The 25,396-nt window shown below is 42.2% G+C and overlaps 1 protein-coding gene across 1 annotated transcript in view; it reads right to left on the reverse strand.

Annotated features, from left to right (window-relative positions):
* SLC16A10 (solute carrier family 16 member 10) overlaps positions 1-24,390 on the reverse strand; it is a 51,484-nt gene extending 27,094 nt beyond the window's left edge. Inside the window, exon 1 of the mRNA XM_060753176.2 lies at positions 23,720-24,390. Coding sequence (XP_060609159.2) covers positions 23,720-24,167 — 448 coding nt within the window. The 5' untranslated portion in view covers positions 24,168-24,390. The remainder of the gene's footprint in view (positions 1-23,719) is intronic.
* Between the last annotated feature and the right edge of the window lie 1,006 nt (positions 24,391-25,396).

A 25,396-nucleotide genomic window follows, 5' to 3' on the forward strand; every position in this document is an offset into this window, starting at 1 on the left:
TGCCAGGGAGAACACAGGAAATGGAAAGGAAAAAGAGATAGAAAACACATTTTGAAAAGCTTCTTTACTTGGAAACATTCTTGAGTCCTACAGGTATGTGGGCCAGTGGTCATGAAATATTTACAATGCTGCATGTTTTGCCTGTGAGATTTTGTACTCAGGCATTTATTAAAGTAGGGATGAGAAACATATATCTCGTCAGGTATTAAACTGCAGCTCTCATCATCCTTCAGCACTAGCAAGGCCTGATGGGAATAGCAGGCCCTCCAACATTTGGAGAGCTACGGGTTCCTCTCCTCTATAGGAAAGTAAATAAAACATGTAGTTGGACACAACAGAAGTTTCATTTATTTGTAGCCAATGCAGTTTCAAATAAGATTTTAAAACTTTAAATCACTAAATCTGGATAAAACTTCAACAGATCATAACTGTGAACTTCAGATTTAGTCCCCAACTGTAATATGGAAATGGAAGTAACAAAGCACAGTGCAACAGATTAACATGAACAGTTCTTTACCATAATCAAGACAAAGACACAGAATGCATTACTACATAGTGAATTTTAAAGACACTGACTCTGTTGTTAGGGATGACAAACTTTTTAAAAACATTCTAAAACCTCTTTTTGCTTTGTTCAGTGTGGCATTGATGTGAAGGTGCTAGTGCGAATGAAGAGGCTGCGATATACCAAGAAAAACTCTAGGCAGGGTCCTAGTCTATTGTTCTGGCCAGTACATATTTGACAAACCACAAAAGCAGAAAACCTATGGTAGAATAAATCTGTTTGTCATAAAAATACCACATCTCTTGCCTGGCTACAGCTTCTTTTTTGAATACACTTTCCAATACACTTTCCAATCATATCCACAAGAGGGGGCAATGAACAAACTACTTTCAGATTTTTTTATGCGAAGAATTTCAAATAATTGAATATTAGCCCACAGATCCACTACAATTGCCCACTTCAATCATTACAACACAATTTTAGTCTACTTCTAAAGATCGATATATACTCCTGTATAAGTTGACCTTATCAATAAGTCAAAAGAGGTCTGGGTCTGGGGTCAAAATAATGGATTTTGATAGGACCCATGGATAAGTCGAGAGTCATTTTGAAGAGAAGAGAAAATGCCCACATTGCCTCAGGGGACCAGGTGCCCCTGGCTGTCACCATCAAGGGCAGCAGCCATGCCATGTTAGAAAGAATACTGGGAGGTCAGTGCATCTTTTAGGTTGTCCCAAGAAGGACTATGCTTTGGCCTTTCTATGCAGAGAAGAGTATGGTTCATTTTTAAAAGGGTTAAGGTACATTGCTGTTAAGTTACCCAGGGGGCTAGGGGGCAATTGTTTGTTTAAAAATATCTAGATTTTGGGGGTAAGTTATTTCTGGCAAAAGTTTATTGGGCTAGTTACAGGTATATCTCAGCTAACAAATTCAGTGTCATTACTTCACCAAAAACAAAAACAAAAAACAAAACCAGAGGCAGAAATAACATGGAAAGAATAGGGATAAGTGCCTACATCACACACACACACAACAGGAAACTAGTCAGTCAACTTGTTTATACAGAATTTGCCTATGGTTGTCTCACTGTTATAATCTCACAATCAAAACTTCAATTCTACATTTTAATTTTAAATATTTGAATGTGGAAGAACGCATATGATCAGCTTAACATATGATAAGCCTTTCTAACATAAGAATATTTGATCATCGTATAAAAGCAAACAAAGCCTGAGCATTAGTAGCAAGAAGGAAAAAGCCAAGGGTACAACAGACATGAAAAGTATAAAGTTTTCGCAAAATGAATAGGATTTCAGCCTTAGGGCGCTACTATGATTGAACACAACATTAGCAGTTGCCCTTTTCCTAGTCACACAGCAATGATAAAGAAAGGCGGGGGGGGGGGGGGGAATGGCTAGTTTTTAACAATGCATTTCCCATAGGAAAGAAATACCCTTTATTTTTCTGCAGTAATCTTTTACGATTACCTGGCACATACCTATCACAAGTGACCAGCAATATTTAGACCCATGTATTTCCCTAAGGGAGCATGGCTTGGGAAAATCTTATTTAGACACAGTGAGGCGCTGGGATTCTCATAGAATCAGAAAATACCCCAGAAAGCTCTCAGTGTAAGGTTAATTGGTTGTTTTTCTCCGTCTGGATGAATATTAAATTATTTTCTTAAAGGATCTTCTTTATCTTAGTTTGATTAAAAGGTTAAACATAAATAACATATTTATCTAGCATTTAATAAATAACTCATAGTCATCATTTGACATTTATCAGAACAAATAATCTAGAAAATAGAGATAATTTAATTATTTTTGCTAGTGTCAGTTGTTTTACTGACAAACATCTGTTCAACATCTCAAACTATTATGCTTAGCCACAATTGAGTAAACAGATATAATGAGTATAGAGGAAGTGAAATCCATAACAGATACCAGAGTTTCCGCCCTCTTTCCTGTATAATAAGCAATACTGCAATAGCATTATATTGAATTTCAACATACTATTTCTGGATCTTTATTAAAGTCCATGCTCTTACCACCAGTAGACATTCAGTGACCTTGGTTCTGTTTGGTATCTGTAGCTATTTTAATAATCTGGATTTTGCAATTAGGTCTTGAACCTATTAAGGCTTGTAAATAAACTGCATGTGTGATACAAGTTGTCCCCAAGTGCCAAACATGCCTTTGTTTGAAATATATCTGAGAAAAGCAACTCAATGAACAATCCAGAAACTAAGAGTATTTGAATTTCTCTCAAAAAAGGGTGCAATGGGTTCCTAGGTGTTTTAACTGCAAATGCATCAAACTGTCAGACTGGGACACATTTCATTCTCTCACTTTAAAAAAAGAGTCATTGCCATATTTCAGACCTCTCTTGGAACCAATCAACTGTTTTGAGATCAGGTTCCTACTTGAAATACATTATGTGGCCTTGCATTTGGATACTGACTTCATTCTCACATCTCAAGCATTCACGAAAATAATGTGTTACTGTACATTTTCATTTGTGATCTCTTTCATAAAAATGGGCGTGGAAGCTATGTCTGTTCAACTCACGTGTCACAGCAAATGCAAGCAAGTTTGCTGACTTCTTAACTGGAGACTGAAGTCCAACAATATAGAGGACTTTAAACTATTCTGTGGTTGCTGTTGACCTCCTGGTTGAAGCAGCAGTGTTGCTATGGAGATTTTAAATATATTTATTTCTCCATGTATTTCTGTAGTGTATAATCACTCATTACTGATGGTTTGTTTATAGAAATGTCCTAATTATCTTTTTTTTTTACAAAAATGTATTGCTTTTAAAATTGCAAAGCCTTCTGTTAAATCTATAAAAATAAAAACTACTGTAGAATTGTGCAGGTTAATGGCCAAGATGCTGAAGAACTGTTCCTCAAGCCCACATTTCTGACTCTTCAGCCAAAAAAATACTTTTATTGGTTTCGTTTTGATCTGGTTGAGACTGTTCCCAGTGATGATAGAAGGAAATCTGAAGCTATTATATTTTACGTTATACAGTATAATAACTGAAGTGTGTGTATGAGCTGGTTACTCTTATTCTACATCTTTACAAGTACATCATTGCAGTTTTCATTTTAAGATTTTTTTTATTATTGCTGCAGTTGTAATATGGTCATCTTAAAAAGATTTAGGGTTAATAAATTAACATAGCATTCACTGTATGCCAGGAATCATCAAACTAAGGCCTGTGGGCCAAATGCGCCTTCTAAAGTAATTTATCTGCCCCCTGCCCAAACTTTATACTTAGGATCACCCCCAAGTTTGAAACAACTTGAAGGCACATGATATCAATAATCCTAATTAACTTGACTATCTCATTAGCAAAAAGCAGGCCCATACTTCCCATTGAAATACTGTTAAGTTTATGTTTGTTAAAATTGTTCTTCATTTTAAACATTGTATTGTACTTTTTCGTGTTTTTTGCACTACACAACAAATAAGATATGTGCTGTGTGCATAGGAATTAATTTTTTTTCCAAACTATGATCTGGCCCCCAACAGTCTGAGGGATCAGGAACCTGCTGTCTGTTATTACACTGAAATCTGATTATAACCATCAGATAGCACATGGGAGATCTTTTGTTTCTTAGTTTGTTTCGGTGTAATTGTGTATGTGTATGTTTTTATTTTTTCTGTTATTTTTAATAGTTGCTTAGTTGTAGTTTTGCAGTAGATAGCATGCACCTGTGTAGTTTTTATTTTTATAGATTTAACAGAAGGCTATGCAATTTTAAAAGCAATACGTTTTTGTAAAAAAAATAGAAAATTAGGACATTTCTTCAAACAAACCTTCAGTAATGAGTGATTATACACTACAGAATTACATGGAGAAATAAATATATTTAAAATCTCCATAGTAACAGCGCTGCTGCAACCAGGAGGTCAACAGCAACCACAGAATAGTTTAAAGTCCTCTATATTGTTGGACTTCAGTTGGGCTTTTATTTTTATAGATTTAACAATTCATTTGTGCGTTTTATTTTACTGATTTCTTCTTGAACAAAATTACATAAAGACAAAGAAAATTGAAGCCAACTAAACAGTAAATATTACCCAAATATTCTTGCAATAACAATTCAAGGAAAGATGATGAAGTGTGAGATAACAGGGTTTCCAAATAACTACACAAACTTGCTAGTTAAATGATTTGAACATGCATTTACTGCTCCTTGAAAGATCAGTGCAAATGGAAAATACTCTAGTTGTCTCATAAGGCTGGAAAGGTAATTGACATTTTCCTCTCATATTCTCTCTATTTTTGGAACAATTATGAAGAAGTCATACCACTGTCATACTTATTCTTACACAATTCCAAGTTTTTGCTAGATGCCACACATTTACCCAAACACCTCGAAAGTCTCTGGCTCCATTTAATAAACACATCTACAATCACATCCTAACCAGCTAACAAAAAATCCTTCTACCCATGGGATTAAAATTAGAATGACTCAAACATGGGGGGTGTTGACAAAATACTTGTGTATGTTTAAAAAATGGACCTGGGGGAATGCTACCATTGACCCAATTACCCTAATGCATTGTTCCAGTTAATTTGCCCACAGATGTACATTTATAAAACTCCCACAATTATGAAGTCACTATAAAGTTGCATGTTCATCATATGTTAAAATAACTCCATCATAAAATATTTACAGCGATATGTATTTAAAACATCTAAAATGTAATCAACTATAAAATTACAGTGTTGCTTCTTTTGCATAGTGCTAAGACAATCATTTTATTAAGGCTATTATCTAAAGCCAATACTTTTAATAGTTTGACAGACTTCACTGTGCTTGCTGTAAAGATCCCTTACCTTACCAGCCTGGGTGGCAGGGCCTAGGAGAGACAGGCCAGTTAGTTACAGCTTTGGAGGGCCTGGCAGAGGGCAGCAGGAGCCATTTTAGTTTAGGGAAAGCTCCATTTCAGAGAGGGGGAGTGGCCTAGGTCTGAGCCAGCCTTAGAGCAGCCAGGATTGGTTTATTAAAGGGGGGCGGAGTTAGACTGTTTGGAGGGAAAGAAAGAAGCTTTTTCAGGGAGTCAGTCTGTTGATGTTAGAGTTAGAGCAGGATTACAGAAGTTTTTAGGAGTTCGTGTTAAGAATAGGCAGTTTGCCTGAAGTTTGCCAGCGAAGTAAGCTGTGGCAAACTGGGTACAGCTATTTAGGGAAGAAATAGCTGGGTTTTATATTTGTAACAAAGAAAGAACCATTCTCATGCAACCGTTACGCTTTCAAGAACCAGAACATTTTATCTGTAACAGCCAAGCCTATTAATCAGCATTTACACTTTCTTCTGTACTATATTAAATAAACTTTCCTTGTTTTGTTTTTTGAAACTTAAAAGCCTGAGTCAAGTGTACATTTGTGGATTTAGTCCCTTTTCCTTTTCAACCTCAACTTGTTTTCCTTTAAAGAAGCACATAAGAAGATAAAGTGCTTAGTGATCTTAAACCCCCTTTAAAATATTTTTGAATAGCTAGAGTGTTCCTGTTCATTTAGTTTATGGTGGCAGCGAAAGTTTAAAAAGAGAGACATCCCCTCAAACGTTATATAGGTGCCAGTGAAGTCTTTATAAAGTGGTGTAAATTCTTTATTAAAGGAGGGACAGTTGGTGGGATCTGTTTGCCCCATGCCCAAACAGCCATAAAGCAAGTCTTTATAATTTGGTGGCAGTGGTGGGATTGTTTGACCCTCTGCCCAGACGGCCATAAGCAAGTCTTTATACTTGCCATCAGACGGGTGGCAAGTCAGAAGGTCACTGGCAAAACTAATAGACTTTAAAATAGGAGCTACCGCAAGGTTTGGATTACAAAAACTGCATTTCCCAATTCTAGGGCAAAATATAATTTGCATCTACTTTCCTACAGAACACTGATTACATATGACATTTTATTATCCTGACATATAGATATAAATAAAAATATTTAAGATTACACAATTTAATCATCTTCTGGCATCCGTTAAAAACTCAATAGCAAATTCTTAAAACATTTAAAACAAACATACCATACTTCATATATTAACAAATATGTTTTGTGCTTCACAAAATATATGAGATACAGGATACAACCTCCTTCATCTCAGTAAAAAAAAAAATAAACAAATAAGATCAGAAACATCTAGGGTTTTGCTTTCAAAGAACTTTCCAATAATAATGACCTAAGAGAGAGAGTATGTATACATCAATACTCAATGTAAAATCATTATAAATATAAAATTTAGCCAGCATGTCAATTTATGTAATGGGAGATACTGAAGATATTCTCACATTGTGTTTTATTCAAGACAGGTGTTAATCTTGGTGTTTTAAGGTGTAATCACTGAACAGTCTTAAAGCAGTCTCTTACAAAAATGCACACCTAACACTTTGCAAATTATTTAACCCAAGAAACCTGCTATAAGCACTAAAGGTTTATAGTTCTATATACATTTTTTTTAAAACGTCAACACTCCTGCTACAATTTGCATTCCTCTCATCATAACACTAGGTCTAAAACTTGCATTGTAAAACTGTACAGCTTCACACTATAATCAATCACTCAATAAGGCTTAATCAAAAGTCACAGATTTGAATGATCACAAATCAGAATAAGAGCATTAGAATCAGTATATCAGCAAAATTAAAAAGTATTGGATGTTGTCATAATTACAAATTACAGCTCAATAGCTTAATTAAGAACCTTCTGAAATTTTAAAAATCAAAATGTAATGTGCCACTGAATTCCAGCTCCATTTTATTTTTTAAAAGAATCAATAAGAAGAAACATATACAGTGGTCCCTTGGTATCCACTGGGGTTTGGGCCTATGACCACTAAGACCAACACAATTCCAGGAATATTATAACTACAGGTGCTCAAGTCCCATTATATACCCATGGTAGCACTGTGAGCTAAACCGCTTGCTGCAGGAAAACTGCTGACCAGAAGGTTGGCAGTTCAAAGCCGCAAGTCAGGGCGAGATCTTGACTATCAGTCCTAGCTCCTGCCAAACTAGCAGTTCGAAAGCATGCAGTGCACCACCTTGGCGGGAAGGTAAATGGGTGCCCCATGCAGATATGCCGGCAGCACAATCAGAGATATCCATGGGCAACAGGCTCCTCAGCATGGAAAATAAAACACGATAATATAATATATAATAAGGGGATTACTTTTATTTATTTTACCTGCAGTGGCAATTTATTTCCCTTTCCTTAAAGCAAATTGGGAAGAAATTACTGTTAAAAGTTTGTGAAGGTTCCAATCTTCATACTTCATAGTGAAAGGTATATTGTCAATTATAAAATATTAAATATCTCATTTAATGTAAGATGTAGTTTGAACTTTGGATTTTAAACCCAAGAAACTGCTTTTTCAATGGTATGCAGCTAATGTTGAGAACAATGATCATATGTCAAATAGATTTATTGTAGCATAAAGTCTCTGGATTCAGCTTCAGATGCATGGAATTCTCAGAGACTTGTGCAAAAATCTTTTAAATCCTTCATTTACTGTACTATCTTTGCTGGAACAAACCATAACAAAGTAACTAGAAACAGCATGTATTAAAACCATGATAAAACTAGCAGAAAACTTAAGACAGTTACTGTGAGCACTCTATACATACTTTTCCAAGTCCAATATTAAACCATGTTTAAGACAACTTTATTTATTTATTTATTTATTTATTTATTTATTTATTTTATATTCTACTTTTGTCCAAGCATGGAATCCGAGGTGGCATACAACAATTTAAAAATGTAACAGAAATAAATAAACTCTTAATACAAAAATTAAAATACAACTAAATTCCTATTTTTAAAAGGACACTTAATTCATAATAAAACTAAAACTGCACACGTCCATTAAAAGCTCTATCTGTTGCAACACATTAAAAACCAAACACTTCCTTAAATAAAAACCAGGGGAGGGGGCCAACAGGACCACACAGGGAAAAGAGTTCTGTAACTTGGGAGCAGCCACCAAGAAGGCTCCCTCTCTTGTCCTCACCAGATGTGACTCAGATGGTGGTAGAACCACCAGAAAGCCTTCCTCTACATATCTCGAAGCATGAGCAGGCTCATTAAGGGAGATGCAAATCGTAACCTTTTCCTTTCAAATAGTCTGGACCAAATGTCTAACTACTGTTACAGCTCCTTTCTACCTTTGCTGCTAATCTGGTAATAAGAGCATAATATAGCACCTTAAGGCGCCTGCCTCTGCTGCCAACTGTTTTGCACTTTACCCCTTCCCCGATCCCTCCTGCCGCACTTTAGTAGTATTGAGGGCCAGTTTCTGGGTTTCTGTTGCACTTTAAGATCCTGCACCTTACGAATCGCCCTAGTGGCGCGTAGCCATGGAGTTTACTATTGTTGCACTTTAAGACTCTAGCACTTTAGACATCATCTTACTTTCGCGGCTACACGTTTACCACTTGTATTACTACCATCCACTGAAGTGTACTGTTTCCACCCATGTGGTCCCCCACCCTCCTATGTATACTGTCCCTGATAGTATTGACTGGTGAAAGGGGCAGGGGAGGAAGTGGGCTGGAGCCTGTGAAGAACAATGAGGAGGGGAGGGGGGATAAAGAAAACCAAGGCAACTGGCAAGATAAAACGCCAATATTCCAAACAACTGGTGAAACTGAGACTAAGACCTTAGTCATGAACTGCGGCACGGAGGAGGGGAGGTGTTCCACTAGCCGAGGGGCCCCCATAGAGGTTGTGGTGGGAAGGAGGAGATGCGGGAAAAGGAGACCTCAAATTCGGCTAAATTCGGACCATTTATCCACATTAACAATTCCAAATCGGTCTCCTAAGGTAAATTGGTGTAACCAGGTGAGCGGACCCTCCGGACTGAAGGTGGTGCTGTTGAACGCCAGATCTGTCAACGGAAAAACGACCTGGATCCAGGACCTAATCCTGGACGAGCGGGCAGATCTGGCGTGCATCACGGAGACCTGGCTGGATGAAGCTGGAGGAGTAAATCTGACCCAGCTCTGTCCTCCAGGTTTCTCCGTGCAGCACCAACCGAGATCCGGAGGTCGGGGAGGCGGGGTCGCAGTGGTCTATAGAGATTCCATCCATCTGACCAGGTGCCCCATCCCGCAGACCACAAATTTTGAATGCGTCTACATGAGGGTGGGTGACCGGGACAGAATAGGGATTCTGCTAGTGTACCGTCCACCTCGCTGCACTACAGTCTCCCTACCTGAGCTAGCGGGGGTGGTCTCGAGCCTGGCGTTGGAGTCTCAACAGCTCCTTGTGCTGGGAGACTTCAATATCCATGCCGAGGCGACCCTCACAGGTGCGGCTCAGGACTTCATGTCTGCCATGGCAACCATGGGGCTGTCCCAACAAATATCTGGCTCCACCCACTGTGCTGGACACACATTGGACTTGGTTTTCTGCCAGGGATGGGAACAGGGTGGTGGTGTGGAGGAGTTGTCCATCTCTCCGTTGCCATGGACCGACCACTTCCTGATCAGATTTAGGCTCACTGCGCCCCCTAACCTCTGCAAAGGTGGAGGACCCATTAAGATGGTCCGCCCCAGGAGGCTGATGGATCCGAATGGATTCCTGACGGCTCTTGGGGATTTTCCCGCCACCTCGGTAGGTGACCATGTCGAAGCCTTGGTCGCTCTCTGGAATGGGGAGATGGCCAGGGCTATTGACATGATCGCTCCGGAACGTCCCCTCTCAAGTAGCCGAGCTAAACCAGCCCCTTGGTTTACTGAGGAGCTGGCAGTGATGAAGCGAAGGAAGAGGGAACTAGAGAGCGTGTGGCGTTCGGATCCGAGCGAGTCAAATCGAGCACGGTTTGTGTCCTTTCTTAGGGCATATGCCGCGGCAATAAAGGCCGCAAAGAAAACCTTCTTTGCGGCCACTATTGCGTCTGCAAAGAACCGTCCGGCGGAGTTGTTTCGGATTGTCAGAGGTCTTTTAACTCCCGCCACCTCAGGCGGGAGCCCTGACAATTCGGTCACGCGCTGTGAAGCATTTGCTCGGTTCTTTGTAGACAAAGTCGCCTTGATCCGTTCTGGGCTGGACGCCGCGTTAAATGCAATCTCTGAGGATGTAACAAGAGCACCTGCTTGTCCTATTTTGATGGATTCTTTTCAGTTTGTGAAACCCGAGGATGTGGACAAGATACTTGGAGGAATGAAGCCCACCACGTCCATCCTAGACCCCTGCCCATCCTGGCTTCTGAGGGAGGCCAGAGGGGGATTGGCTGAGTGGGTAACAGTGGTGGTGAATGCCTCCCTTCAGGAAGGCAAGATTCCAGCGAGCCTAAAACAGGCTATTATAAAGCCGCTGTTGAAGAAACCATCACTGGACCCCACTAAATTGGGCAACTTTCGGCCTGTTTCCAATCTCCCCTTTCTGGGCAAAGTCATGGAAAGCGTGGTGGCCTCACAACTCCAGGTATTCTTGAGAGACACGGATTATCTGGATCCGGCACAGTCTGGTTTCAGACCGGGACATGGTACCGAGACGGTCTTGGTCGCCTTAGTGGATGATCTGCGCCGGGAGCTAGACAGGGGGAGTGTGTCCCTGTTGGTGCTCCTGGACCTCTCAGTGGCCTTCGATACCGTCGACCACGGTATCCTTCTGGGGCGCCTTGCGGAAATGGGCCTTGGGGGCACTGCTTTGCAGTGGCTCCAGTCATTCCTGGAGGGCCGCACCCAGAAGGTGTTATTGGGGGACTCCTGTTCTACACCACAACCTTTGACTTGTGGGGTTCCACAGGGTTTCATACTGTCCCCCATGCTGTTTAATATCTACATGAAGCCGCTGGGTGAGATCATCCGGAGTTTCGGGGTGCAGTGTCATCTGTACGCAGATGATGTCCAACTCTGTCACTCCTTTCCACCTGCTACTAAGGAGGCTGTCGAGGTCCTGAACCGGTGCCTGGCCGCTGTAACGGTCTGGATGAAGGCGAACAAACTGAAATTAAATCCAGACAAGACAGAGGTACTCCTGGTCAGTCGCAAGGCCGAACGGGATATAGGGTTACAGCCTGTGCTGGATGGGGTCGCACTCCCCTTGAAGGCGCAGGTTCGCAGCTTGGGTGTGACCCTGGACTCATCGTTGAGCCTGGATCCCCAGGTTTCAGCGGTGACCAGGGGAGCATTTGCACAGCTCAGGCTCGTGCGCCAGCTGCGCCCGTATCTCGGGAAGTCTGACTTGGCCACGGTGGTACACGCTCTGGTCACATCCCGCCTTGACTACTGCAACGCTCTCTACGTGGGGCTGCCCTTGAAGACGGCCCGGAAGCTTCAGCTGGTTCAGCGCGCGGCAGCCATGTTACTAACTGGAGCGGGAGGCAGGGTGCACACAACGCCCTTGTTGTCCCAGCTCCACTGGCTGCCGATTTGCTACCGGACCCAATTTGAGGTGCTGGTTTTGGCCTACAAAGCCCTAAACGGTTCCGGCCCAAACTACCTTTCGGACCGCATCTTGGCCTACGAGCCCACGAGGACCTTGAGATCGTCTGGGGAGGCCCTTCTCTCGATCCTGCCTGCCTCACAGGCACGTCTGGCGGGGACAAGGGAGAGGGCCTTCTCGGTGGTGGCCCCCCGGCTGTGGAACACTCTCCCTGCAGACATCAGACAGGCTGTTCGAGAAGGCATTTAATTAAGTGCTATAACAATGTGGTAAAGACGACTGGAAAGGAACAAGGAATATGAGATTGGTTATGATTCCACTATGAGACGAAGCGGATTTTTAGTGTAATTTTGTAACTGTTGTATTGTTAATATGTTGTTGTAATTGCCTCTTTGTAATTGCCTTTTTATATGTGTTGTACACCGCCATGAGTCGCCCTAAAGGGCTGAGAATGGCGGTTAATAAATGCATCAAATAAATAAATAAAATAAATACTGCCCTGCAATTTAGAACAATTTGCATATTTTTTTAAGGAACTAAAATTAAAAAGTATATGTAATTTCTTTCAAAAATGTGAGAATATGGAAAAAAACTATTAAGATTTGCAGGCCATTTCTTGCCCCTCATGCCTCACTATATGCTGCTCTGGAATACTCAAACCTTTGGGAGGCAAAGGGATTGCCACTCCAAGTTACTGTACGTGCACAGACCACCACATGTGGGGCTTCAACCTTAGCATTGCTTAACAGCTGTAAGAACAAAAATAGAAGACTTCAAGCACTCTAATTAGACTTCAGAATACAGAGCAATTCAACAGTTCTGGAAACCTTTCGCACTTTCATAAGAATGAAGTACATTTGCAGCCCAAGTTAGAGCAATTATCCAAAGATTACTGCTTATTAATTCATTTATACTCTTCAGTGAGCAAAAATAATGGGGATTAAGTTGCCTTCACCTTTTGTGAAGTTCATGCTCAGTTTCAACCAGACGCTTGCAGTCATCATAATTAATTATAACAGGAAGACATACTAATTGGATTAAGTGATACATGAACCTATTTTGTTTCCAGTTGAAAGCAGATGTTTTCCTCAATGCACTTTTTCAAAGTAATCAAATTGCCATAAGTTGAAATAAATGTATTGTCGAAGGCTTTCATGGCTGGAATCACTAGGTTCTTGTAGGTTTTTTCGGGCTATAGGGCCATGTTCCAGAGGCATTTCTCAGGAGAAATGCCTCTGGAACATGGCCCTATAAGCCCGAAAAAACCTACAAGAACCCTTGAAATAAATGTGTTTATTAACTGTTATTTCGGAACAATGTAGTCAATTACCAAAGCAAAGGACAGGTAGTATTGTCAAGCACAGGAGGAAAGTGGTAAAGTCACATCATGTTTATATTTTCAACCACAAACTGAGGGGCCAAATTCAAAAGGATATTATACAGCAATGTGTTAACAATGCAATCCTATACATTTCTAGTCCAGTTCCACTGAGTTTGATGCTTCCCATATGGTCAGAAAGGCATTGCAGTCAGAACCAAGACTGGCTAATGGTGAAGACAATTTTAGGTATTTAGTTAAAAACTATTCACCACCATTTACTAATATCCTTAAACGTGTTAAAAATTTAACTGAAAAAATTTAACAGCACATATCAATCCAGTTCTTATTGGGTAGTGGCATATTATTGTTAGCCACCTTTCCCTGTGGGGAAAAAAGCCTAATAGAAAAAAGTTAATAAATAAATATAAAAAGTTCAAGAGCAATTGGAGCACTGCAGTAACAAACTGGTTTTTTTTCTTTACTACATTTACCAAACTAACATCACATGGCATCTCTTTTTTCTTCTTATAATACTAATTAATATTCTTCTGGTAATACACAAATTACCAGGATTGTGTCACTTTAATAAACATGTACTGCTTCAAATTTGTCGTTCATTTTTTTTCTTTTTACAGAAAGATATTTAGTTTCTGACACATTTATTAGAAAGAAGCTCCTTTGCTTCAGACTACATCCAATGCACAGAAGCACAACATCTGTCTACTAAATTAAATTCCTTTCTACATACTGTGGGTTTCCTGGAAGTCCCAGTGCTCAGCAGGATACTTTTTTACAGTTGTTAAATTTTGTTTTGATACAACAGAGAACCACCCAGCAAGATTTGTTAGAAGCTGATTATTCATTTTTCTGTTATCATCCAAAAGAAACACACTGTTTATTCTAATGGGGGGGGGGGCAAATTTGAAGAGCTGCATATGTTCAGACCAGGATGTTACAGTACCACAACTTTATGAAAATGCCAACACTGATTGAAAACAGCTGTTCGCAATCACAACAACTTTCTATTAAATAATTTTGGAAAAGTAATGATATGTGGCATTCTGATTCACGTTTAATTTAATCTATTTAAAATTAAAATACATCAATAATTTTGTGCTTGTATGCTGCATGTAATCAGCAAAATAAATACTAACAGTTTTGAAACTAGCAGATGTACAGATAATGAAATGTATATAGCATCTTTTCAGTTGTGTCTTCTCTTTGGAACTGACCCTAATGTCCTTTTAATTAACTGCCTAACAAAAACCTGACAAAATAGTACTCACCTAATTTCTTTAGTCATATGAAAATCCATGTCACCCTTCCTTAATACTCAACCATTTGAAGTCAGATTAGGGATGCATCTACACTTTAGGATTAATGCAGTTTGACATCACTCAAAGCTATGGAATCATGGAAATTGTGGTTTGGTGACACACAAGCACTTGTGAGTAGAAAAGGCCAAACACAGATTTTAGCTACCAAGTCAATGGCTCTGTGTGTGTAGAGGCCTTGAAGTCACCAGCTGAAAGCTATTGAATTCATAGAATTTTCTGGGATAAGGAATACTCAGAGGTAGTTATGCCAGTTCCTTCCTCTGAAATGTAGTCTATAGCACCAGGCATTCACTGTCAGTCTCCCATCTAAGTACTAACCAGGGTTGTCCCTACTTAGCTTCCAAGAACAGGCATGATCTCATGTCTTTAGGTTATTTAGGCAGAGTCAAAAGTTGGTTTTGTCTAAATTGTTACTTGTTACAGTAGGTGTACTTGTGAAAGTAAATAACACTTTCATCAAGTCATAAAAACATAAGAAAATACACCTTTATAATCCAGAATTCTACTCCCACAGTGGACAATCACATGTCTGTAGAAAGCGCACAAAAAGGACAGGAATGTAATATAAGCCTTCTGTTCCTTATCCCAAAAACACTGAAAAATAGATACCATATCCATTATGTGATGCATATATTCATGATGATTAGTAATCATCAATAGCTTTATTCTTCATAAGTTTGTCTAGTTCTTTTTAAAGATATCACTAATTAAATATTGAGATGGTGAATTCCAAAGGTGAACTAACTGCTGTGTATAGCACTTACTATTGTATATCATCTGCACAACTTCACTTGCTATTGTTATTAACCTTCAAGTCAACCAACTTATAGCAACCTTATCAGAAGGTTTTCTTAGCAAGATTTGTTCAGCAGAGATTTTCCACTGCATACCTCTTGGAATGACAGAGTGTGACTTGTCCAACATCACCTAGTGCTTTCCATGGCTGAGTAGTAACTTGAATCCTGATTTCCTCATGACTTAGTTCAGCATTCAAACTACTACACTATGTTAGTCCATACTCAGTTTTAAACAATGAGTCCTCAGTTCAAAATATCTTCCTGTATACTTTCTCTGAATGAAGCATTTTTCTATATATTGTTATATATACTTCATTTGCTTGTTTTGACTTATTTTAAACATTAAATTAAAATCCTATATGAATTATAAACATCTTACAACAACTAGAGATGCTGCAGCTTATATACCATGTTTCATATTCAACAAATTAGTGTTCCATTGGTGCAGATCAGTGTTCCAAAAGAATCAGTCTATTACAGTTGACTTTTCTTTCTTCCAGGAAAAAATACAGTGGCTAAATTTGTAATCAATCAGAAAGCAGGGAACAGAAGACATGCATTATTACATATACACTTAAGTACTGTAGTTTTCTAAATGTGACACATTCTGATTCCCATTCCAATCCACATCTTGTCAACACTTTCTGTGCATCAGTCTGTATAACCTTTTTTCCCGGGCCGGGGGGGGGGGGGGGTAATGTGTTGGCCTTGTACAGAATATGAAATAACATGATTTCTGCAGGTGAAAGCAAAGGGACAAGTTTAGAATACTGAAAACAGTAACTGAAAAACAGGTAATTTCAGCTACTCACTAACCTCTACCATTTCTGAGGCTCAGGAGTTACTCTTTGCTCATTAAAATGCACACTGAAAATGTTCAATTTTGCTGCTGTCTCCAGTCAATTAGTAGAGGTCACAGTACAGATTTTCCACATAGAAAAAGATATGGAGCTAATAAAGCCACCCTGACCACAGTGCAGGCTACAGGAGTAATACTGCAGGGATTTTTCTCTTAGGGAAAGTCCAGTCTTGGTATCATTGCTGTCCTTTCCATAGTACAAAGTGTGTGTGTACATGGACCAAAAGATAATATAATAGGTGCAATATGTAGGGGTTGATGTGACATGCAGTAGCTGCTACTTCTCTAATCTAATCATGGACGACGCCACAAAATTCATAGATCTCTGGCACTAAGCAAAAACATATCTCTCAGGCAAGAATTTGATTCAAAGCTGATACTTCGTATAGGGCAAAAATGTATCTAGAGCATGGATTACTCTAATGTTTACATGATACAAAGAAACTCTGTGATAGATCCGCCTTAGGGTCAACACAGTTCAGAAATTACTTCAGGATACAGGACAAGAAGAAACCTCCCTTAAAGAAAGGAAGCACTTCCATCAAATGAGCAGCATCAAACACATCACATACCTAGAATCATAGAATCATAGAGTTGGAAGAGACCTCATGGGCCATCCAGTCCAACCCCCTGCCAAGAAGCAGGAATATTGCATTCAAATCACCCCTGACAAATGGCCATCCAGCCTCTGCTTAAAAGCTTCCAAGGAAGGAGCCTCCACCACACTCCGGGGCAGAGAGTTCCACTGCTGAACGGCTCTCACAGTCAGGGAATCTCCTCTCTTGTAGTTTGAAGCCATTGTTCCACGTCCTAGTCTCCAAGGAAGCAGAAAACAAGCTTGCTCCCTCCTCCCTGTGGCTTCCTCTCACATATTTATACATGGCTATCATATCTCCTCTCAGCCTTCTCTTCTTCAGGCTAAACATGCCCAGTTCCCTAAGCCGCTCCTCACAGGGCTTGTTCTCCAGACCCTTGATCATTTTAGTCGCCCTCCTCTGGACACATTCCAGCTTGTCAATATCTCTCTTGAATTGTGGTGCCCAGAATTGGACACAATATTCCAGATGTGGTCTAACCAAAGCAGAATAGAGGGGTAGCATTACTTCCTTAGATCTAGACACTATGCTCCTATTGATGCAGGCCAAAATCCCATTGGCTTTTTTTGCCGCCACATCACATTGTTGGCTCATGTTTAACTTGTTGTCCACGAGGACTCCAAGATCTTTTTCACACGTACTGCTCTCGAGCCAGGCGTCACCCATTCTGTATCTTTGCATTTCATTTTTTCTGCCAAAGTGGAGTATCTTGCATTTGTCACTGTTGAACTTCATTTTGTTAGTTTTGGCCCATCTCTCTAATCTGTCAAGATCGTTTTGTATTCTGCTCCTGTCCTCTGGACTATTGGCTATCCCTCCCAATTTGGTGTCGTCTGCAAACTTGATGATCATGCCTTCTAGCCCTTCATCTAAGTTGTTAATAAAGATGTTGAACAGGACCGGGGCCAGGACGGAACCCTGCGGCACTCCACTTGTCACTTCTTTCCAAGATGAAGAGGAAGCATTAGTGAGCACTCTCTGTGTTCGTCTACTTAACCAATTACAGATCCACCTCACCGTAGTTTTGTCTATCCCACATAGGACTAGTTTCCTTGCCAGAAGGTCATGGGGGACCTTGTCGAAGGCCTTACTGAAATCCAGGTACGCTATATCCACGGCATTCCCCGCATCTACCCAGCTTGTAGCTCTATCGAAGAAAGAGATCAGATTAGTCTGGCATGACTTGTTTTTGATAAATCCATGTTGACTATTAGCGATGACTGCATTTGTTTCTAAGTGTTTGCAGACCGCTTCCTTAACAATCTTTTCCAGAATCTTGCCCGGTATCGACGTGAGGCTGACCGGACGGTAATTGTTTGGGTCATCCTTTTTTCCCTTCTTGAAGATTGGGACCACATTGGCCCTCCTCCAATCTGCTGGAACTTCTCCCGTTCTCCAAGAACTCTCAAAGATGGTTGCCAATGGTTCCAAAATGACTTCCGCTAGTTCCTTCAATACTCTGGGGTGTAGTTGATCTGGCCCTGGGGACTTGAACTCATTAAGAGCGGCCAGGTATTCCTGGACAACTTCTTTCCCAATTTGGGGTTGGATGTCCTCCAATCCCTCATCCACTCCATCTTGTTGAGGTTGAAGACTCTCTTTTTGTGAGAAGACCGAGGCAAAGAAGGCATTAAGTAGTTCTGCCTTTTCCCTATCCCCTGTCAGCATTGCCCCATCTTCTCCTTGAAGAGGTCCTATCGCCTCCTTGTTTTTCCTTTTTCTACTGACATAAGAATAGAAGCCCTTTTTATTGTTTTTAATGTCCCTGGCAAGTCTGAGCTCGTTTTTTGCTTTAGCCTTGCGGACCTTTTCCCTACAGGTGTTGGCTATTTGTTTGAATTCTTCTTTGGTGATTTCTCCCTTTTTCCACTTCTTGTGCATGTCTCTTTTGTGTCTTAGCACAGTTAGAAGTTCTTTGGACATCCATTTTGGCTTCTTTGCACTTGTCCTATTTTTTCTCTTTGTTGGCACAGTTTGCAATTGCGCCTTGAGTATTTCACTCTTGAGAAATTCCCATCCATCCGTAACTCCCTTGTCTTTTAGTATCTGTGTCCACGGAATGCTGCTCAGCGTTTCCTTCATTTTTTGGAAATCAGCTCTCCTAAAGTCCAAAATGCGGATTTGACTTGTCTTAGTTTCGGCCTTCCTTTGTACCTCAAATTGCAGGAGCACATGGTCACTTGTCCCTAAGGATCCTACCACTTCGACCGCATCGATCAGGTCCTCCGCATTTGTTAGGATGAGATCAAGAGTAGCCAATCCCCTTGTTGCCTCTTCTACCTTCTGGACCATGAAATTGTCTGCAAGGCAAGCGAGGAATTTGTTGGACCTTGTACTCTTGGCCGAGTTTGTTTTCCAGCAAATATCGGGATAGTTGAAATCGCCCATGACTACTACATCTCTTCTCTGTGCCTGTTTGGTCAACTGTTGGCAGAAGACTTCATCAAGTTCTTCCTCCTGGCTTGGGGGTCTGTAGTAGATGCCTACAACGACATCATTTTGAGTCCCAGTTCCCTTGATTCTTATCCAGATGATTTCAAGCTGGTTTCCCAGATTGCTGTCTTGAATCTCTTCTGCAGCATAAGAGTTTTTGACATATAAGGCTATTCCGCCTCCTCTCCCCTTTGTTTGGTTTCTGTGAAAGAGGTTATACCCCTCAATATCTACATTCCAGCGATAGGAGTCATCCCACCAGGTTTCAGTGATCCCTATGATATCATATTTGTGGTGTTGTGCTAAAAGTTGGAGTTCGTCTTTTTATTTCCCATGCTCTGTGCATTAGTGTAAAGACATGTGAGCCCCTGAGATCTTCCCTTGAGCTGTTTAATTGGGATTATTGTGCTTTTGATACTTGGTCCTTGTTGTGTTTGTGCAGCCCTCCGTTTAGCCTTCTGGCGATTCCCAGACATTATGGGTAAAGTAGTGTTCGCAAGGCTGTTGTCCCCCTCCCCCGGTGGACCTAGTTTAAAGTGCGTCTAATGAGGTTTGCGAGTCTGTGAGCAAAAAGGTGTTTTCCTACTTGTGTGAGATGCACCCCATCCCTTGCAAATAGGCGATCCTCCTGGAAAGGCAGGCCATGGTCGAGGAAGCCAAAGTGTTCCTCCTGACACCATTTTCTAAGCCAGTCATTGACCTGTACTATTTTTCTGGCTCTTGTGGGTCCGTGTCTTACAACAGTAATTTATGACATATTACTGCTATGTCATAAAAACATGGATCCTAAACTTTCTTACATCGGATGTCAACAAACCACCATCAGAGCATGTCTGCACCTATGAAGAACAAAGACTGAAGGCTTCACATGGTGGCATCATACTGCAAAAGCATATGAGAGGTACAGCTCCTCATAAGCCATCTGGTGTTCTACATGGAAAGCTCCCATTCAAACTACAATCTAATTAAAGATCTAATCTTTGACCACAGACCGCATCACAACAACCATGGTCCCTGTATTCAGCAGTGCTGTCATGATACAACAATGGGAATCAGAGGTATGCACTCTCTATATTTTACAAGGGATGCAACTCAAATCACCTATCCACAGCTTCAAACCTTCATGGTTGTGCAGGGACACGTAGTTAGTTGTTTTTGGCTTCATATTGTTTCCTATTTCTAGCAAACCTCAGGCTAATCAATCACAGGGCCTTCTTGGCAAGTTCTGTTCAGAACAATAGTTCCCAACCAGTGGTCCATAATAACAAAAAATATGGTCCATGGCTTCACCATTACTACAGCGTTGTCTTGAAACCACACAGCAATGAGAGCGACTGGTCTTGCGAAACCCTCTTATAGTACCGAGGCAGGAGTGATGACGGGAGGGGAGAGGCTGACTACCCACAAAAGATTACTACTACCATATCAGTTCTAGATTATTAAATATGGTTTTCTGTGGGTGAGCAGATAGTGACTACTAGGTGGCATATGTTCTGTATCAAAAACTAGAGCTGATGTGGTCTATCCAGTGCAATTTTCTGAATCAGCACCCCAAATTACCAAACTGAATCTAAAGTTGACCAAAAACTGACTCATAACTCTTTTGGTGCTAATGTTGGAGAGTGGTCCCTGGTCAAAAAAGGTTGGGAATCACTGGTTCAGAAGGAAGGATGGATTGCCTTTCCTTTCCTCTGTAACCCCACCCCCAAACACACACACACTCTTTAAAAAATCCAACTACAAGGATTGCACCATGTAAAAAAATAGAAAAATAATTTTCCTGTTTAATGGTGCACTACTTACTTTGAAAATACTTGTTATACTCCAGAAACTTTTTTTTGTGGCTGCCACAAACTATGTCAAATTGGTTGAGATTCTATGAGCTATTCATTGAAAAACTATAACAGAACCAATTAGGAAACATTTACAACCCAGGAACAAAAGCCATGTTACATAGTGCGATCCGCTGCAATTTCCCCCACAGTGGTGCTTTCCAGATGTTCTGAGCTACAACTAACTCTGCAGGAGATTGAGGAAAGATGTTCTGCACATTAGGAAGAACCTCCTGACTGTGAGAGCTGTTCAACAGTGGAACTCTCTGCACCAGAGTGTGGTGGAGGCCCCTTCTTTGGAGGCTTTGAAACAGAGGATAGATGGCCATCTGTTGAATGTGATTTTCCTGCTTCTTGGTAGGGGGTTGGACTGGATGGCCAACAAAGTCTCTTCCAACTCTATAATTGTATTGTCGAAGGCTTCTATGGCTGGAATCACTGGGTTGTTGTAGGTTTTTCAGGCCATATGACCATGTTCTAGAAGCATTATCTCCTGACATTTCACCTGCATCTATGGCAGGTATCCTTAGAGGTGCAGGCGAAACATCAGGAGATAATGCTTCTAGAACATGGCTATATAGCCCAAAAAACTTACAACAACCCAACTCTATGATTCTATGTTATCTCCTTCTGCCTGTGAGATACACTGAAAGGGATGGCACAAATGTCCACAGGCAGCTCTCCAAAAGGGAGGACCTGCAGAGAGCGGGGTGTTCTCATCCTTTGCTTTTGAGGACATTTCTATTGCGTCCCTTCTTTGGAGGCTTTGAAACAGAGGCTGGATGGCCATCTGTTGAATGCAATTTTCCTGGTTCTTGGCAGGGAGTTAGACTGGATGGCCAACAAGGTCTCTTCCAACTCTATGATATCCCATTCTGTCTGTGAGATGCATGGAAAGGGATGACACAAATGTCCATGGGCAGTTCTCCAAAAGGGAGGACCTGCAGAGAGTGGGGTGTTCCCATCCTTTGCTTTTGAGGACATCTCTATTTCGTCCTCCTGAGAATTACAGCACCTTTGACACCACTTTAGCTGCCTATGGAGTATTGGGGTGTGCAGTTCACTGCAGTAGAGCTCTCTTGATGGAGGAGCCTAAATGTCTCACAAACTTATGAATGAATGTGGTTTGTTGCCACTTTAAAGACCATGGCTCAATGTTTATGGAATGGTGGAAGTTATAGTTTTAAGAGATCTATATAGCAGGTATGGGTAAACTTTGGCCAGTGTGGTCCATGCCTTGGTTACATCCAGATTGGACTATTGCAATGCGCTCTACATGGGGCTGCCCTTGAAGACGGCCTGGAAGCTCCAACTGGTACAATGGGCGGCATCCAGGCTCCTTACTGGAGCAAACTATAGGGAGCATACAATGCCCCTTTTAAAACAGCTTCACTGGCTGTCGATAAGTTGCCGAGCCAAATTCAAGGTGCAGGTTATGACCTATAAAGCCCTAAATGGTTTGGGTCCCACCTATCTTCGCGATCGCATCTCCCTCTATGAACCGGCGGGAACTTTAAGATCTTCCGGGCAGGCCCTCCTTTCACTGGAACGCCCTTCCTGGAGAAATAAGACAGGCCCCATCCTTCCCCTCCTTTCACAAGAGCCTGAAGACCTGGTGGTTTAAGCAAACCTTTGAGAACGACTAGTTGTAGCTCTGCCCCAGATACTGTAGAAACTGGCCATATCTTTTCCTACCAATTACCCAGGTCACTTTCTTCTATTAGGCCCATGGAAATGTACAGCCATAGACTCTACCTAATTTCTTGGGACCTCTAAAATCGCACTAGCCTGGCCCGGCCTTTTAAACTGCCTTGAACAGGCAGGATTATTTTAAATATATGTGCTATTGTGGTTTTAATGCTTATTTTGTCTTGTTAATTTTATGTTTATGCTGTTCTCTTTGTATGTATTGATTATGTCACTTGGAAACCGCTCTGAGTCCCCTTGGGGAGATAGAGTGGTATATACATAAAGTTTTGTTGTTGTTGCTCCAGGCAGGCCCGGAGCCAGGATTTTGATTCGGGGGGGGGGGGGCTGAGTGAAAGAGGGTCTACTCTAGCAAACCTTTTGTATCGTTACCCCAATACCCCTATGCATATGGGACATATTGAGTAGGGTGATCAGATCATGATATGAATAAACATAACAGTTTAAATAATGCACCAAGTAAGGCCTTTTCACGAACCACCATGAGAATTGCCCGCCTCCCCCCCCCCCCCCGGCTACATGCCTGGCTCCAGGTGTTCTGGACTCCAACTCCCACCATTCCTGACAGCCTCAGGACTCTTCCTTTTCCCCCTCAGCCGCTTAAGCCTGAGACTGTCAGGAATTGTGGGAGTTGGAGTCCAGACCACATGGAGGGGCCAAGTTTGTCCTTGTCTGATAGCTATCTACGTATCGATCTTATGCTTAAGCGGCTGAAGGGGGAAAAGAGGGGGCCTGAGGCTGTCAGGAATGGTGGGAGTTGAAGTCCAAAACACCTGGAGGAAGGCCAGAGTTTGCCATGCTTGGCCCGAAGGCTTTCTTTGGAGCGTGCTGAGGAGTTGCCTTCCCTCCAGCCAGAGCCCACTCTGTCCCCGTCCGAGCCCTCCCGACAGATGGCCATCATCGGAGGAGGCCGCCTTCTTTCCTTCTCACCTGCCCTGAAGAGGAGCTCCTTGTCGTTGGGGTCCCCGAATTCCTTGAGCATGGAGTTGAAGAGGATCCCGCAGGAGTTCTGGATGCCGAAGACGGTCCCGTTGCACCACATGGAGGCCAGCATGACCACCCAGCCCCAGCCTCCCTCGGGGGGCTCGAAAGCCTCGGGGTCCTCTTGGGCTGGAGCCGGGGGAGAAAGAATAGGAGGAGGAAGAGGCGGCGGCAAGAGCTCCCCCTTCTTCTCCTCCTTCTCCTCCTCTTCCTCCAGTTTCTTCTCCTCGGGAGCAGCACCCTCCAAGGCAGCTCCTATTCCGTTGGCGGGCGGGTGCCATTCCCCATTCTCCGGCTTGCCTTCTTCTTCGAGAAGAGCCGGTAAAGGCGCAATTGTGGCGGCGGCTGAGGGGGAGGAGGCGTCCCCGGCTCCCAGCTCTTCACTGACGGGAGACATGCCCGTCGAGGAAGCCTCTCCTCCTTCTTCTTCTCTCCTTTCGAGCTCCACTCTTTACAATTTCATATCTCTATATCTGGACGTATGGAAACCCTGCCCCTGCGGTCTAGGCTCACGCGTGCGCACAGCCCGGCCCCTCAGGCTGACTCATTCGCCCCCGGCTTCTCCAGGTCATTTTTAAAGGATCCCTTTCTGTCTCTCTCCTTCTTCGCGCACGGGGGCGTGGCCTAGGCTCCCCCCCTCACGTCCATCCCCCCCAGGCAATTTCTTATCCTGAGGTTCCTATTGGCCAGGAGGCGGTAAGGCCCCGCCCCTTCTGAAGGGAGAAAGGGAGAGAAAGAAGAGAATGGGGGCGGGGCTTAGAAGCCAAGCCTCCGCGTGCCACAGGGAGTTGGATGAAGAAACTCGGACTCAGGGCAGGCAACGGCACTCCTGGTCTCGAGGCAAGCAATCGCGCACGGAGGGAGGGAGGGAGGGAGGAGCGCGCGCTCGTTCTCTCTCTCTCTCTCTCTCTCTCTCTCTCTCTCTCTCCCGCGCACGTGGCAGACGGAAGCGGCCGAAGTTTGAAAGGTTAACGACCACCTGAAGAAGGCGATTGGTGGAAGAGAGGAGGCGGGAAAATCTAGCTGTGCTCTCTGCCCCCCCCCCTCCACTTTTGAAATAAAGGGTGAGCAGGAGTGTCTCCCCTATTGTGACTCGGGCATTTTAGTCTGATTTGTGCAGTAATACACACTACACCTTCTCCGGAGGGTGGCAGCAGGACAGAACTCTGCAAGGTGTGTATGTATCTGTGTAAGTATATATGTATAAATATGTTAGTATTTATCTACACACACACATATCTATATAAATAAAAACGTTATGTTTGTTTGTGGGATTAGCATAACTCAAAAACCACTGGACGAATTGACACCAAATTTGGGCACAAGACACCCATCAGTCCAATGAGTTTTTATTTTATTTGTCGTGTCAGATCAACCAGTCAAATTATATTACATTTCTAACAGAACAAAGCAAACAAACAGACAAAATACAACATTGGTGAGCTTGGTAGTTGATTAAATGTCCTTTGACCAGTATCTGGCCACTTGGAGTGCTTCTGGTGTTGCTGCAAGAAGGTCCTCAATTGTGCATGTGGCTGGGCTCAGGTTGCATTGCAGCAGGTGGTCAGTGGTTTGTTCCTCTCCACACTCGCATGTCGAGGATTCCACCCTGTAGCCCCATTTCTG

This window comes from Anolis sagrei, chromosome 1, assembly GCF_037176765.1.
Source record: "Anolis sagrei isolate rAnoSag1 chromosome 1, rAnoSag1.mat, whole genome shotgun sequence".
In the NCBI taxonomy this organism is placed as follows: domain Eukaryota; kingdom Metazoa; phylum Chordata; class Lepidosauria; order Squamata; family Dactyloidae; genus Anolis; species Anolis sagrei.